At 50.2% G+C, this 16,817-nt stretch overlaps 1 protein-coding gene across 1 annotated transcript in view; it reads right to left on the bottom strand.

The window, feature by feature from the left end:
- The window catches only part of dnajc4 (DnaJ (Hsp40) homolog, subfamily C, member 4), a 189,426-nt gene that overhangs the window by 21,076 nt on the left and 151,533 nt on the right, over positions 1–16,817 (bottom strand). The window contains exon 6 of the mRNA XM_078427914.1: positions 12,653–12,739. Within this exon, the coding sequence (XP_078284040.1) occupies positions 12,653–12,739 (87 nt within the window). The remainder of the gene's footprint in view (positions 1–12,652; positions 12,740–16,817) is intronic.

The following is a 16,817-nucleotide window of genomic DNA, read 5'->3' as shown; positions in this document are numbered from 1 at the left end:
CTCTCGACATCACCGTCCAAATCTTTCGTTTCCCTTTCCCGTGACTTTCAGTCTCCCGACCCGAAACGTCACCCATTCCATCTCTCCGGAGAAGCTGCCTGTCCTGCTGAGTTACTCCAGCATTTTGTGTCCATCTTCGGCGTAAGCCAGCATCTGCAGTTCCTTCCCACACAAGGCTTCCTCTACACTGTCTGTCTGTTCGGGGCCACAACAGGTTAGCTGCATAGTTAATATAAGAAAATAACTGCAGATGCTGGTACAAATCGAAGGTATTTATTCACAAAATGCTGGAGTAACTCAGCAGGTCAGGCAGCATCTCAGGAGAGAAGGAATGGGTGACGTTTCGGGTCGAGACCCTTCTTCAGACTGGTGTCAGGGGGGCGGGACAAAGGAAGGATATAGGTGGAGACAGGAAGATAGAGGGAGATCTGGGAAGGAGGAGGGGAAGAGAGGGACAGAAGAACTATCTAAAGTTGGAGAAGTCGATGTTCATACCACTGGGCTGCAAAGCTGCCCAGGCGAAATATGAGGTGCTGTTCCTCCAATTTCCGGTGGGCCTCACTATGGCACTGGAGGAGGCCCATGACAGAAAGGTCAGACTGGGAGTGGGAGTTGAAGTGGTTGGCCAACGGGAGACCAGTTTGGCCAACGCGGACCGAGCGCAGGTGTTGAGCGAAGCGATCGCCGAGCCTGCGCTTGGTTTCGCCGATGTAAATAAGTTGACATCTGGAGCAGCGGATGCAATAGATGAGGTTGGAGGAGGTGCAGGTGAACCTCTGTCTCACCTGGAAGGACTGTTTGGGCCCTTGAATGGAGTTGAGGGGGGAGGTAAAGGGACAGGTGTTGCATCTCGTGCGGTTGCAGGGGAAAGTGCTCGGGGATGGGGTGGTTTGGGTAGGAAGGGACGAGTGGACCAGGGAGTTACGGAGGGAACGGTCTCTGCGGAACGCAGAGAGGGGAGGGGATGGGAAGATATGGCCAGTGGTGGGGTCCCGTTGTAGGTGACGGAAATGTTGGAGGATGATTTGTTGGATTCGCTGGCTGGTGGGGTGGAAGGTGAGAACGAGGGGGATTCTGTCCTTGTTGCGAGTGGGGGGAGGGGGAGCAAGAGCGGAGCTGCGGGATGTAGAAGAGACCTGCATAGTTAAAGCTCCCTCGACACTGTCCCATCAAGATTCAGCTGGGCTGCAAGTTGAGTGCCACCATAAAAACATGCTGGGATTATTGGGTGCAGAGGCTGAGTCATTCAACTGATCTTGCTGAAGCAGATAATGGAACAGGACTGGACCTGTCTCAGCTGGTGGTATGCTGAAGATTTTATCTACTACAATGAGATACACAAGAGCATTGAGCTGTAAGGAACAGGTGTCTGATTATGCAGGAGCAAGGTCTACGGTTCAGATGACAGCGATGAGGGTTTAACACTTTCGCCGGCACAAGCTACCGGAGTAACTTACAGTGCCCTCCATAATAGACAATAGACAATAGGTGCAGGAGTAGGCCATTTGGGCCTTCGAGCCAGCACCGCCATTCATAGAAAATAGGTGCAGGAGTAGGCCATTCGGCCCTTCGAGCCTGCATGAAGCCCTTCGAGCCTGCACCGCCAATGAGTTCAATGTGATCATGGCTGATCATTCTCAATCAGTACCCTGTTCCTGCCTTCTCCCCATACCCCCTGACTCCGCTATCATTAAGAGCTCTATCGAGCTCTCTCGAACGCATCCAGAGAATTGGCCTCCACTGTCTTCTGAGGCAGAGAATTCCACAGATTTACAACTCTCTGAGTGGAAAAGTTTTTCCTCATCTCCGTTCTAAATGGCCCAACCCTTATTCTTAAACTGTGGCCCCTGGTTCTGGACTCTCCCAACATGGGAACATGTTTCCTGCCTCTAGTGTGTCCAATCCCTTAATAATCTTATATGTTTCAATAAGATCCCCTCTCATCCTTCTAAATTCCAGAGTGTACAAGCCCAGTCGCTCCAGTCTTTCAACGTACGACTGTCCCGCCATTCCGGGAATTAACCTGGTGAACCTACGCTGCACGGCCTCAATAGTAAGAATGTGCAGGTTTGTCTGCTAATTGGCTTTGGTAAAAATGTAAGATGTCCCTAGTGTGTGTAGGATAGTGTTAGTGTGCGGGGATCGCTGGTCGGCGCCGACTCGGTGGGCTGAAGGGCCTGTTTCCACGCTGTATCTCAAAACGAAACTCGACGCTTTGCTTATGCTCCTCCTCTTCCTGCCTTTCCAGGAGTGGGAGTATAGACTTTCCATCACTCCCACTTTTGACAACCACCTTCAGCTGCCTGGGTCCCAAACGTGCATTTCCCATCGCAGCCCGGCTGGAAGATGGGCTTCCATGTCGTCAGGCTTCTTGTGTGGTTCAGTTTTCAACGTAGCCATAGGAGCTGTATAAATATTTGGCACTTGTCCTTCAGTGCACAGATGGGGAGAGTTAAAGTACTCAGGTCAAAGACTGAAGACTCATGAAACAGCTGTAAACAGTATTTGATAATTTCTAGACATAAGGACATCCCATATACACACCAGAGCAATAGATATAAACAGATGTAGAGTCTGTTATTCATGGGTTCTTGGCTGGCTTTGTGGAAGCACAATGCTGTCAGCATGTATTAGTAGCGTTTCTTCATTCACTATGTATGGGGAAGGGGAGCTTATACTGTAGAACACAAAGTGCTGGAGTAACTCAGGAGGACACGGATTGGTGATATTTTGGATCGCACGTCTCCTTTAAAACACCTTATAGCTAGGTTATGCCAGGACTTGATATTAAGAGCCACAGAACCATTACTAAAGTATAGATTACCTATGTAGGAAAAACAAACTGCAGATGCTGGTTTAAATCGAAGGTAGACACAAAATGCCGGAGTAACTCAGCGGGTCAGGCAACATCTCGGGAGAGAAGGAATGGGTGACGTTTCGGGTCGAGACCCTTCTTCAGTCTGAAGAAGGGTCTCGACCCGAAACGTCACCCATTCCTTCTCTCCCGAGATGCTACCTGACCCGCTGAGTTACTCCAGCATTTTGTGCCTACCTATAGATTACCTATGATGTAACTAAATGGGGATGGTAGGCTCAAGGGTGTGAAATGCAGGTGGCACCGCGCTAGTTACCTGCCTGACAGCGCCAGAGACCCGGGTTCAATCCTGACCACGGGTGCTGTCTGTACGGAGTTTATATGTTCTCCCCGTGACCTGCGTAGGTTTTCTCCAGGATCTCAGGATTCTCAGTAGTAAAGAAAGCAAACGCAATGCTAGCATTTATTTCGAGAGGGCTTGTATACAAAAACTGGGATGTAATGCCGAGGCTCTATAAGGTGCTGGTCAGGCCACATTTGGAATATTGTGAGCAATTCTGGGTACCATATCTGAGGAAGGATGTGCTGGCTCTGGAGAGGGTCCAGAGGAGGTTTACAAGAATAGAGGCAAAGACAGTGGATATATTTATGGCAGAGTTATGGGTGTCAGAGGTTTTGGGGAGAAGGCAGGAGAATGGGCTTAGGAGGGAGAGACCAGCCATGATTGAATGGCGATGGACTCGATGGGCCGAATGGCCTAATTCTATTCCAATAACTTATGAACTTATGATCTTAGGATCTTATGATCTCTGGTTGCCTCCCACACTCCGAATACGTACAGGCTAAAAACGTCACCCATTCCCTCTCTCCTCGATGCTGCCTGACCTGCTGAGTTACTCCAGCATTTTGTGATACCTTCAAGATGTACAGGCTTGTAAGTAAGGCAGACACAAAATGCTGGAGTAATTCAGCGGGTCAGGCAGCATCTCTGGAGAGAAGGAATGGGTGACGCTTCGGGTCGAGACCCTTCTTCAGACGGATCAGTCTGAAGAAGGGTCTCGACCCGAATCGTCACCCATTCCTTCTCTCCTGAGATGCTGCCTGACCCGCTGAGTTACTCCAGCATTTTGTGTCTACCTTCGATTGAAACCAGCATCTGCAGTGTTCTTTCCTACAGGCTTGTAAGTAAATTGGCTCGGTATCATTGTAAATTGGCCCGAGTTTGTGTAGGATAGTGTTAGTGTGCGGGGATCGCTGGTCAGTGCCTACTCGGTAGGCCGAAGGGCTTGTTTCTGCACTGTATCTCTAAGCTAAACTAAATGTTCCTTATTCCTAAAGGCAGCACAAATGATTTGCCTTTGCCTTGACGGGTGCTTGAACATGGGAGTACATGGAAAGTTATTATCTGCAGAGCCAATGTAAACACCGATTAAAAGCCAAATTAAAAACCAGAGACACACGATTACACGGCTAATCACAGAGCAGATAAGTGTGGAATATTTTCAGCATCACTCTGGTCGTCCTGGAGCTCACTTTTATGCAGCCACCTGGTTTCACTCTGTTATCCTTGTTGCCTCTGGAGTGATCATAGTTCCACGGATCAAGCTCATGAGGATTAGCTGCCTCCAACATCTCCCTTACAATCAGGTCTGAGGAAGGGTTCACGACCAGAAACGTCACCTATCCGTGTCCTGTGGGACACTGCCTGATCTGCTGAGTCAATCTTTTTGTGCACTTTGTGTCTGCCTGCGGTTCCTTGTTTGTGCATTCATGAAGGGCCTGTCCCAGTTACGCGATCTTTAAGGCGACTGCCGGCGACTGTCAAAGTCGTTGCAGATCGCCGAAATTTTCTTTGACCCCACGACAATGACCACGACAACGCCGAGTCAGGTCGATACAAGTTACTTTTTTTCGTGAAACTAGCACCTGGCTAAGAGATTACACCGTCTTCGGAAACATCTCGAAATTCCCACGCTTACCCGACCGTCAAACTGTCGCCTCCAATCTACCCGTCAAATGTCCTGACGGTAAATAAATTGGTTAAACAAAACTATCTTAGACAATAGACAATAGGTGCAGGAGGAGGCCATTCAGCCCTTTGAGCCAGCGCCGCCATTCAACGTGATCATGGTTGATCATTCTCAATCAGTACCCCGTTCCTGCCCTCTCCCCATACCCCCTGACTCCGCTATCTTTAAGAGCTCTATCTAGCTCTCTCTTGAATGCATTCAGAGAATTGGCCTCCACTGCCTTCTGAGGCAGAGAATTCCACAGATCTTCTGGTATCTTCAAATGTCTTTTCTTAATTTAATATTACGTGCTTCTAAACGCATCTGCGACAACCTAGCAAACCTGGGACCAGCGTGCGACAGCGCCCGCAATAAGCAGCGATACCTGGCGACAAGCCAGCTGTCACCGAGAAATTTTTATCTGGAAAATTTTTCCGCGACGTGCCGAGATCCGCTACGATTCATTGAAGACTCCTCGCGGTCACGCCCACGGCACACCGGCAAACGTTCGGCGGCAGCCTAGTCGCCGGCAGTCGCCCTTAAAAGCAACTGGACCATTGGTGCGAGGTGGTGCTGCCAGTCCAGTGCAAAACGTTTCTACCCGTCCAGCAGTTGGCAGTGCCACTAATGTGTTGCTACATTCCCCACTGATTCAATGGGAGCAAATGGAGTGCCAAAGCAGCCGTATGATATGCTTGCCTTCGCTGGTCAGGACTTTGGTTATTAGAGTCATGAAGTCATTTTGTCGTTTCATTGAACTTTAGTTGGGCTGCATTTGGAGTGCTAGTCTGGTTGCCACATTACAAGAAGGATAAAAATATAGAAACATAGGAAATATGTGCAGGAGGAAGCCATTTGGCCCTTCGAGCCAGCACCGCCATTCATTGTGATCATGGCTGATCGTCCACAATCAGTAACCCGTTCCTGCCTTCTCCCCACATCCCTTGATTCCGCTAGCCCCTAGAGCTCTATCTAACTCTCTTTTAAATCCATCCAGTGAATTGGCCTCCACTGCCCTCTGTGGCAGAGAATTCCACAAATTCACAACTCTCTGGGTGAAAAAGTTTTTTTCTCACCTCAGTTTTAAATGGCCTCCCCTTTATTCTTAGACTGTGTGTGGCCCCTGGTTCTGGACTCCCCCAACATTAGGAACATTTTTCCTGCATCAAGCCTGTCCAGTCCTTTTATAATTTTATACGGCTCTCTCAGGATGTGGAGTGTTTGGAAAGGTTTACCAGGATGCCGTCTGGATTTGAGGGTATAAGCTAGAAGGTGAGGTTAGAGTCATAGAGTCATAGAGTCCTACAGCACTGAAAGAGGCCCTTCAGCCCATCGTGTCCGTGCCGCCCGTTACCAAACACAGTCTAATTTTAATCCCATTTTCCCGCATTTGGACCGTAGCCCTGAATGTTGTAGCATTTCAAGTGCCCATCCAAATGCCTCTTAAACGTTGTGAGTGTTCCCGCCTCCACCACCACCCCAGGCAGTGAGTTCCAGACTCCAACCACCCTCTGGGTGAAAAAGTTCTTTCTCACATCCCCCCTAAACCTCCCTCCCCTTACCCTGTATCTATGTCCCCTTGTTGTTGAACCTTCCACCAGTGGAAGAAGTTCCCCGCCATCTAACTTATCTATGCCCCTCATGATCTTGTACACCTCGATCATGTCCCCTCTCAGCCTTCTCTGCTCCAGGGAAAACAACCCCAGTCTGCTCAGTCTCTCCTCATAGCCGAGGCCCTTCATCCCTGGCAGCATCCTGGTGAAGCTCCTCTGCACCCTCTCCAAAGCTATCACATCCTTTCTATAATGTGGTGACCAGAACTGTACACAATACTCCTTGGCTTGGATTGTTTTGTCTGGAGCATCAGAGGTTGAGGGGAGACCTGATAGAAGTGTGCAACTTTATGAGAGGCATAGATAGGATAGACTGTCAGAACCTTTGTCCCGGGATGGAAATGTCAAAGCTTTAAGTTGAGGGGGCATAGCTTTATGAGGGGGGGAAAGTTGTGGGTCAACATTTTTACACAGAGGATGGTGAAACGTGCTGCCAGGGGTGGTGGTGGAGGCAGAAACGATAGTGGCGTGTAGAAGACTTTTGGATGGGCACATGGATATGCATGGGATGGAGGGGTGTGGATCAAGTGCAGACTGAAGGAATCAGTTGAATTTGTCGTCATGTTCGGCACTGATACTGTGGGCCAAAGGGCCTGTAGCGGTGCTGCACTGTTCTCTGCTGGGTAGAAACACTGCGAGTTACTCTGAGGGTAGACACAAAATGCTGGAGTAACTCAGCGGGTCAGGCAGCATCTCTGGAGAGAAGGAATGGGTGACGTTTCAGGTCGAGACCCTTTTTCAGACCCGAAACTTCACCCATTCCTTCTCTCCTGAGATGCTGCCTGACCCGCTGAGTTACTCCAGCATTTTGTGTCTACCTTCGATTGAAACCAGCATCTGCAGTTTTTTTTCCTACTGAGAGTTACCCCAGTACTTTGTGTTTTACTCAAGATTCCGCCATCTGTCGTTTCTCGTTTGGTTTAGTTCGGAGATACAGCGCGGAAACAGGCCCTTTCGGCCCACCGGGTCCGCGCCGACCAGCGATCCCCGCACATTAACACTATTCTATACCCACTTGGGACAATTTTCACATTTACCAAGCCAATTAACCCTGCAAACCTGTACATCTTTGGAGTGTGGGAGGGAACCGAGGATCTCGGAGAAAACCCACGCAGGTCACGGGGAGAACTACAGACAGCGCCCGTGGTCGGGATCGAACTCGAGTCTCCGGCGCTGCATTTGCCGAAAGGCAGCAACTCTACCGCTGCACCGCCCGCACCGTTGAACAAAGGCCAGAGATGAATAAACGGAAGGCGTGAGGAATGCACAAGAGTCGGGATCTGGGAGAATCGAGGGCTGGCGGGAGGATGAAGGCGAGGGAGGCGTTCGTAAAACCGAGGGATAGAACAGAGACAGGGAGAGGCGGTGCCAGCTGCTGAAGGTGATTCATGGGCACGTCATTGCCACGCCTAGTTCATCAGTGGACGACATGACTCAGGTGAAACACCTCCTCTGAGTGCAAGGGTGAAGCCGGAGGCAGAGATTGCTGCTTTGATTTCTACACCGAACGGCAACACTGTTCGCTGGTAGACACAATATGCTGGAGTAACTCAGCGGGTCAGGCAACATCTCGGGGGAGAAGGAATGGGAGACGTTTTGGGTCGAGACCCTTCTTCAGACTGATGTCAGGGGAGGGGGTGGGACAAAGATAGGATGTAGTCGGAGACAGGAAGACTAGTGGGAGAACTGGGAAGGGGAGGGGATGGAGAGAGAGGGAAAGCATGGGTTATCTGAAGTTAGAGAAGTCAACGCTGGGGTGTAAACTGCCCAAGTGAAATATTAGGTGCTGTTCCACTAATTTACGCTGGGTTTCACTCTGACAATGGAGGAGGCCCAGGACAGAAGGGTCAGACTGGGAATGGGAGTTGAAGTGCTGAGCCACCGGGAGATCAGGTAGGTTAAGACGGAACGAGCGGAGGTGTTGAGCGAAACGATCGCCGAGCCTGCGCTTGGTCTCGCCGAAGTAGAGAAGTTGACACCTGGAACGGCGGACACTGTAGATGAGGTTGGAGGAGGTGCTGGTGAACCCCTGCCTCGTCTGGAAAGACTGGGTCCTTGGATGGAGTCGAGGGGGGGAGGTAAAGGGACAGGTGTTGCATCTCCTGCGGTTGCAGGGCAAAGTACTTGGGGAGGGGGTGGTTTGGGTGGGAAGGGACGAGTGGATCAGCGAGTTTCGGAGGGAACGGTCTCTGCGGAAAGCAGAAAGTGGTGGAGATGGGAAGATGTGGCCAGCAGTGGGATCCCGTTGGAGGTGGCGAAAACGTTGGAGGATAATATGTTAAATCGAAAATGTTGGAGGATAAAAGTGCAAAGGTGTAGGGCTGCTTACTAGTGTCAGGGGTTCTGGGGAGAAGGCATACGTTCATACCGCTGGGGTGTAAACTGCCCAAGCGACCCCAGTGGTATGAACATTGACTTCTCTAACTTCAGATAGTTCCTCTGTCCCTCTCTTTCCCCTCCCCTTCCCAGTTCTCCCACTAGTCTTCCTGTCTCTGACTGCATCCTACCTTTGTCCCTCCCCCCTCCCCTGACATCAGTCTGAAGAAGGGTCTCAACCCGAAACGTCACCCATTCCTACTCTCCAGAGATGCTGCCTGAGTTACTCCAGCATTTTGTGTCTATCTTCGATTTAAACCAGCACTTGCAGTTTTTTTCCTAAGGTTTTGTGGGGATTGGGCCAAACGCAATCCAGTGCAGTTGTGGTCATCATGAACAAGTTGGGCCAAAGGGCCTGTTTCCATGCCTCGCTTGGAAAGACTGGGTCCTTGGATGGAGTCGAGGGGGGGAGGTAAAGGGACAGGTGTTGCATCTCCTGCAGTTGTTCGCTGCCCAGGTTCAGGTGTGATGGGGATGGGGGATGGGGAAGGGTGTGGGGCTGAGATTCGGCAGGCTTTGAGCTGCGTAACCCATTCACAGAATCCCTGCTCTTCAGCTGCTCTGTGGTGATAATTGTTCCGCTGTCCAAATGCAGGCCAACTTCCCCAAAAGTCAGACAGTGGAACATTGTTGCAGCAACGTTAAATAAGATTGACATTTGAAAGTATTCGTGCAATTTGGTCATCAGAGAATCTTAAATGGGAAAGTTCCAGATGTTTGAAATATTGGAACACAGGCTTTGACTCAAGTTGAAAACCACGTGGGCAAAAATAAGTCACAGTCATTAACATTCTCCCTGGACACGGTGATCGTCAGCAAGCTGCAAACACACTAGATCTGTATCTCCATTCAAAATCTCATTACAATCTCCAAGTCAGAAGTTCAAAGCTGCCAAGAATGCTTTATGAGCTCGCTCAATGACAGAATCGTTCGCAGTCCCTACACCCTCTTTCACACTCAGGCTCGCTGATTAGGACACTCCGTTGTCGACTCCACACGCTCAGTCCGTATCGCCAAGTGTGCTCTCCTCCCCATCAGCCCGGCCCAGCCGAGGTTCGCTCTACCCCTTCCTACAACCCTGCCCTGCTCATGACTCCAACAACCCCTTTCCAGTGGCTCCAACAGCCCTGCCCAGTTTTGAGGCTCCCCTTTCCCCTGTCCTGTGCAGGCTTCCAAGAACCTTTCCCAGCGGAGGCCATCCGACAACTCTGCCCAGATGAAGCGTCAACAACCCTGCCCAGTCGAGGTTCCCCTTATCCCCTGACCCAACAAGGCTTCCAGCAGCCCTGCCCATTCGAGGCTGCCCCTTACCCATGACCAGTCGTAGCGCCCAACAATCCTTCCCAGTGGAGCTTCCAACAGTTTGGCCCAGTGGAGGCTTCTAACACTCCAGCCCTGTCAAGGCCCCCCCCCCCCCCCCTCCACTACCCCTGCAGGCTGCCAACAACCCTGCCCAGTTGAGACTCCCCTTATCCCTGCTCAGTAGAGCATCCAACAGAGGGGCTCCCTCTGGTCCAGCCTAGTTGAGCTTTCTCCTATCCATGCCCAGTTGCGGCTTCCAACAGCCCCTGCCCAGTCGAGGTCCCCCCCCCCTACCGAAAACCTTTCCCAGATGAGGGCACCCCCCTTATTCCTGCCCTGCGACGCTTCCAACAATCTTTCCCAGTGGAGCTTCCAGCATCTCAGCCCAGTGGAGGCATCTAACAACCCGGCCCAGCTGGGGCTTCCCCTATCACTGCCCAGTTGAGGCTTTCACAAACCCTGCCCAGTGGGTACTTCTAACTACCCTGCCCAGTCTGAAGAAGGGTCTCGACCCCCGAAACATCACCTATCCTCCAAATTTGAGGTAGGATATTCTTGCTATTGAGGGCGTGCAGCGTAGATTTACTAGGTTAATTCCCGGAATGGCGGGACTGTCGTATGTTGAAAGACTGGAGCGACTAGGCTTGTATACACTGGAATTTAGAAGGATGAGAGGGGATCTTATCGAAACGTATAAGATTATTAAGGGGTTGGACACGTTAGAGGCAGGAAACATGTTCCCAATGTTGGGGGAGTCCAGAACCAGGGGCCACAGTTTAAGAATAAGGGGTAGGCCATTTAGAACTGAGATGAGGAAAAACGTTTTCAGTCAGAGAGTTGTGAATCTGTGGAATTCTCTGCCTCAGAAGGCAGTGGAGGCCAATTCTCTGAATGCATTCAAGAGAGAGCTAGAGCTCTTAAGGATAGCGGAGTCAGGGGGTATGGGGAGAAGGCAGGAACGGGGTACTGATTGAGAATGATCAGCCATGATCACATTGAATGGCGGTGCTGGCTCGAAGGGGCCGAATGGCCTCCTCCTGCACCTATTGTCTATTGTTTATCCATATTCTCCAGAGATGCTGCCTAACCCGCTGAGTTAATTCAGCGCCTTGTGTCCTTTGGCCCACTGGATGACGGTTGGAGAGGGCGCTGAGAAGATCTACGAGGCTGGCACTCTGCTCCTTGGAGTGCAGGAGGATGAGGGGTGATCTTATAGAGGTGTGTAAAATCATGAGGGGAATAGATCGGGGTAGACGCACAGACTCTTGCCCAGAGCAGGAGAATCGAGGACGAGAGGACATTGGTTTAAGGTGAAGGGGAAAAGATTGAATAGGAATCCGAGGGGTAGCTTTTTCACACACACGAGGGTGGTGGGTGTGTGGTACGAGCTGCCAGTGGAGGCAGGTTTAAGAAACAATTAGACAGGTACATGGATAGGACAGGTTTAGAGGGATATGGGCTAATCGCAGGCACGTGGTAATATTGTACATGGAACATGTTTGTCTGTGTGGGCAAGTTGGGCAGGAGGGCCTGTTTCCGTGCTCAATGTCTTATGACTCATGACCTGCTGAGTTACTCCAGCATTTTCTGTCTTTTTGGGCATTAACTCGCGTCTGCAGTTCTTAGTTTCTCTCTAATCCACCAGGACTCCCCAACATCCTTGCTCAGTGAAGGCTTCAACCAAGAGGCGCAGAAGTGCGAAAACGCACACCACCAGATTCAGGGACAGTTTTTTCCTGGCTGTTATCAGGCAACTGAATCATCCCACCACAACCAGAGAGCAGTGCTGAACTACCATCTCAGTTAGACACAAGATGCTGGAGCAACTCAGCGGGTCAGGCAGCATCTCTGGAGAGAAGGAATGGGCGACGTTTCGGGTCGAGACCCTTCTTCAGACTGATGTCAGGGGAGGGGGCGGGATAAAGTTAGGATGCAGTCGGAGGCAGGAGGAATGGTGGGAGAACTGGGAAGGGGTAGAGAGGGAAAGCAGGGACTATCTGAAGTTAGAGAAGTTAATGTTGATACCACTGGGGGTGTAAACGACCCAAGCGAAATATGAGGTGCTGTTCCTCCAATTTGCTCTGGCAATGGAGGAGACCCAGGACAGAAAGGTCAGATTGGGAATGGGAGGGGAAGTTAAAAGTGCTGAGCCACTGGAAAATCTGGTTGGTTAAGAACTACCACCTACCTCTTTGATGACCCTGCTTGATCGGACTTTGCTGGCTTTACCTTGCACTAAACGTTATTCCCTTATCATGTGTCGATACACTGTAAATGGATCGATTGTGATCAGGTATTGTCTTTCTGCTGACTGGTTAGCACGCAACAAAAGTTTTTTGCTGTACCTCGGCACACGTGACAATAAACTGAACCGAACTGAGCAACTATGCCGACTGGAGACTCCTCAGAACCATAACCCAATGGAGACTCGTTCACAAACCTGCCCGACCGAGGCTCCCCAATACTTTGCTCCCAATGCATTAAATACTGTCACATTAACGCAGGCCTGGGTCAATCCAGGGCACATGGAAAGTTACCTGGCTCTTTCCTTGGAATCGTTATACATTTCCGTTATAACTCGGTCCTTGTGGTCCATGAAAGTTTTGTGAGCTTCTTCAAGTTTCCTGCAAGACAGTGAAGTTTTGATTCGCAAATTATTTTCGTTTCCCTCGAAGGGCCAGATATCGGCTTGGAGCAAGTCAAAAGCCCATGGCCGTGAAACCTCACGAGATAGACAATAGACAATAGGTGCAGGAGGAGGCCATTCGGCCCTTCGAACCAGCACCGCCATTCACTGTGATCATGGCTGATCATCCACAATCAGTTCCCCCGTTTCTGCCTTCTCCCCATACCCCCTGACTCCGCTATCATTAAGAGCTCTATCTAGCTCTCTCTTGAAAGCACCCAGAGAATCGGCCTCCACTGCCTTCTGAGACAGAGAATTCCACAGATTCACAACTCTCTGACTGAAAAAGTTTTTCCTCATTTCCGTTCTAAATGGTCTACCCCTTATTCTTAAACTGTGGCCCCTGGTTCTGGACTCCCCCAACATTGGGATCATGTTTCCTGCCTCTAATGTGTCCAATCCCTTAATAATCTTATATGTTTCAATAAGATCCCCTCTCATCCTTCTAAATTCCAGCGTATACAAGCCTATGGCGACATGGTGGCGCAGCGGTAGAGTCTTACAGCGAATGCAGCGCCGGAGACTCAGGTTTGATCCTGACTACGGGAGCCATCTGTACGGAGTTTGTACGTTCTCCCCGTGACCTGCGTGGGTTTTCTCCGAGATCTTCGGTTTCCTTCCACACACAAAGACGTACAGGTATGTAGGTTAATTGGCTGGGCAAGTGTTTTTTAAAAATTGTCCCTAGTGTGTGTAGGATAGTGTTAATGTGCGGGGATCGCTGGGCGGCGCTGACCTGGTGGGCCGAAGGGCCTGTTTCCGCGCTGTATCTCTCAAAAATCTAGTTGCTCCAGTCTTTCAACATACGACAGTCCCGCCATTCCGGGAATTAACCCGGTGAACCTACGCTGCACGCCCTCAATAGCAAGAATATCCTTCCTCAAATTTGGAGACCAAAACTGCACACAGTACTCCAAGTGCAGATAATACTCAGCTGTCCCTGGCTGTCAAAAATGGAACTGGCCAAAGATGCAATCCCAATTGGCAGCAAACATCCAGAAAAATACACTTTAACTTCCAAGTGCGAGATTTCAGGCATGAGTCCAAGAAGCACATTTCTCACACCAAAAAGGCTTTGAATATCTGCAACTCTCCCTCTAAAAAGCTGCCCAGATCAAGCTAAAATGTCAAAAGTAACATTGATGGAGATTTGTTGGACAAAGCACTAGTGGATTGAGAGCCAAATGGATAGATCAACCATGGGTTAAAATGAATAGTGAAGGAAGGAACTACAGATGCTGGTTTACACCGAAGATAGACACAAAATGCTGGAGTGACTAAGTAGGACAGGCAGCATCTCCGGAGAGAAGGACTGGGTGATGTTTCAGGTCGGGACCCATCTGAAGAAGGGTCTCGACCCGAAACGTCACCCATTCCTTCTCTCCAGAGATGCTGCCTGTCCTGCTGAGTTACTCCAGCACTTTGTGTCTGTCTGTAGTGTAAATGAACATTGGATAGGTTTGGAGGGGAGGAGCAAAAGACCTGAGACAATCTCGGTGCTGATTTCAGATACGTACTATCATTTTTTGGAAGAAAATATAAAAGTTATGTTTTTTGCTGCTGATTGCTGTCTCTTGACTCATACTGGAGAACGCCTGGAATTTAAGGATGAAGTCAATTCAATCAATCCCGCTGCTAATCAAGTTTTCCAGAGAAACAACACCTGAGGCAAGATACCGGGAGTCCCCTAGTCCCTGAGAAACTGTGCTACATCATGACTGAACTTCCACAAAAGGGTCTGGAATATCAGAACATCAGACACTTTAAAGGAGGGAGGATTTTTCATATATAGAAACAGAAAATAGGTGGAGGAGGCCATTCGACCCTTTGAGCCAGCACCGCCATTCATTGTGATCATGGCTGATCGTCCCCAATCAATAACCCGTGCCTGCCTTCTCCCTATATCCCTTGATTCCGCTAGCCCCTAGAGCTCTGTCTAACATTTTTAAATTTGTTTTAATTATCTGGAGAGGAGAGGAGAGGGGAGGAGAGGAGAAGGGAGGAGAGGGGAGGAGAGGAGAGGAGAGGGGAGAAGAGGGGAGGAGAGGGGAGGAGAGGGGAGGAGGGGGGGGAGGAGAGGGGAGGGGAGGGGAGGAGAGGAGAGGAGAGGGGAGGGGAAGAGAGGTGAGGAGAGGAGAGGAGAGGAGAGGAGAGGAGAGGAGAGGAGAGGAGAGGAGAGGAGAGGAGAGGAGAGGAGAGGAGAGGAGAGGAGAGGAGAGGAGAGGAGAGGAGAGGAGAGGAGAGGAGAGGAGAGGAGAGGAGAGGAGAGGAGAGGAGAGGAGAGGAGAGGAGAGGAGAGGAGAGGAGAGGAGAGGAGAGGAGAGGAGAGGAGAGGAGAGGGGAGAGAACATTTAGTGAAGAGTGGTTTTCAGCGTGGTTAATTGATTGAGGTAGAAATAGTCCTGGGAACCATGTAAAAGTACGCAAAATGTGCCTATATGCCGAGACGAAACGTAGACTTAGTGATTGTTTTGCTGAACACTTACGCTCAGTCTGCCTTGGCCTACATGATCTCCCGGGTGCCAACCATTTTAACTCCCCTTCCCCTTCCATTGACTCCATCTACACCTCACGCTGCCTCGGCAAGGCCAGCAGCATAATCAAGGACCAGTTGCACCCTGGCCACTCCCTCTTCTGCCCTCTCCCATCAGGCAAAAGGTACAGAAGTGTGAAAACGCACACCTCCAGATTCAGGGACAGTTTCTTCCCAGCTGTTGTCAGGCACCTGAACCATCCTACCACAACCAGAGAGCAGTGCTGAACTACTATCTACCTCATTGGTGACCCTTGCACTATTTTTAATCGGACTTTACATTGCACTAAACGTTATTCCCTTATCATGTAAACGGCTCGATTGTAATCGTGTATTATCTTGGTTAGTACCAAACAAAAAGCTTTACACTGTACCTCGGTACACGTGACAATAAACTGAACTGAACTGAAAGCCTCAGACGAATCTCCTCTGGAAAGGAGACCCATAGCACATGGGATGAAGCAGCACACCAGGAGGCCATCCTTTGAGATATGGCGATTCACTTGCTTTAGTTTAGTTTAGTTTAGAGATACAGCGTGGAAACGGGCCCTTCGGCCCACCAAGTTCGCGCCGACCAGCGATCCCCGCATATTAACACTATCTTACACACACTAGGAACTAGTTTTATTTTTACCCAGCCAATTTACTACAAACCTGTACCCCTTTGGAGGGTGGGAGGAAACCGAAGATCTCGGAGAAAACCCACGCAGGTCACGGGGAGAACGTACAAACTCCGTACAGACAGCACCCATAGTCGGGATTGATCCAGGGTCTCTGGCGTTGCAAGCGCTGTAAGGCAGCAACTCTAGCGCTGTGCCACCGTGCCGCCCACAAACGTGGCTGCGCCATTTCAAATTATCCATGCCTTCTATCGATATTTTCAATCTCAAACCATAAAATTTTGAAAAGCTTTGCTTCAACTACTCTTGCTCCCAGTGAAATAAACAATCTGCGAGCTCTGGTATTGTTCTGGTAAGAGTTGTCATGGCCCAAACATCCCTTTGAGCATGGTTGCCAAGGGTGGCCTGCTGCGGCCTAACTAATATCCTATTAAAAATACAATCATTCACTTTACTGCTGAGAGTTTCAATGTCGGTACATATAAACCCAGAAAGTAATTTATCCTGTTTATTATTGTCCGTTTCCAACCGCACAGTTGCTTTTGGTGCTGAATGAATCCAGTGTGTGGTAGATAGGGGTTGCCAACTATCTCACTCCCAAATACGGGACAAGGTGACGTCACTGCCCCGCGCCCCACGTGACCTCACGCAGCCAGCGCCCACGTGCTCCCTCTCCACCAATGGCGGCTGCCCGCGCCGAGCGGCGGGTTGCTGCGCAACCTCTGTTAGGCGGCGCCCAGGCCTCCAGGCCTACACTGTCCGGGGCTACAGCGTCCGGGCCTACCCTGTCTGGACCTACAGTGTCCGGGCCTACAGTGTCCGTGCCTACACTGTCCAGACCTACAGTGTCCGCATCTACAGTG

Source organism: Rhinoraja longicauda, chromosome 34, assembly GCF_053455715.1.
Source record: "Rhinoraja longicauda isolate Sanriku21f chromosome 34, sRhiLon1.1, whole genome shotgun sequence".
Lineage (NCBI taxonomy): Eukaryota > Metazoa > Chordata > Chondrichthyes > Rajiformes > Arhynchobatidae > Rhinoraja > Rhinoraja longicauda.
Note: the sequence above shows the minus strand (reverse complement) of the source record. Positions and strands in the feature narration are given on the sequence as shown.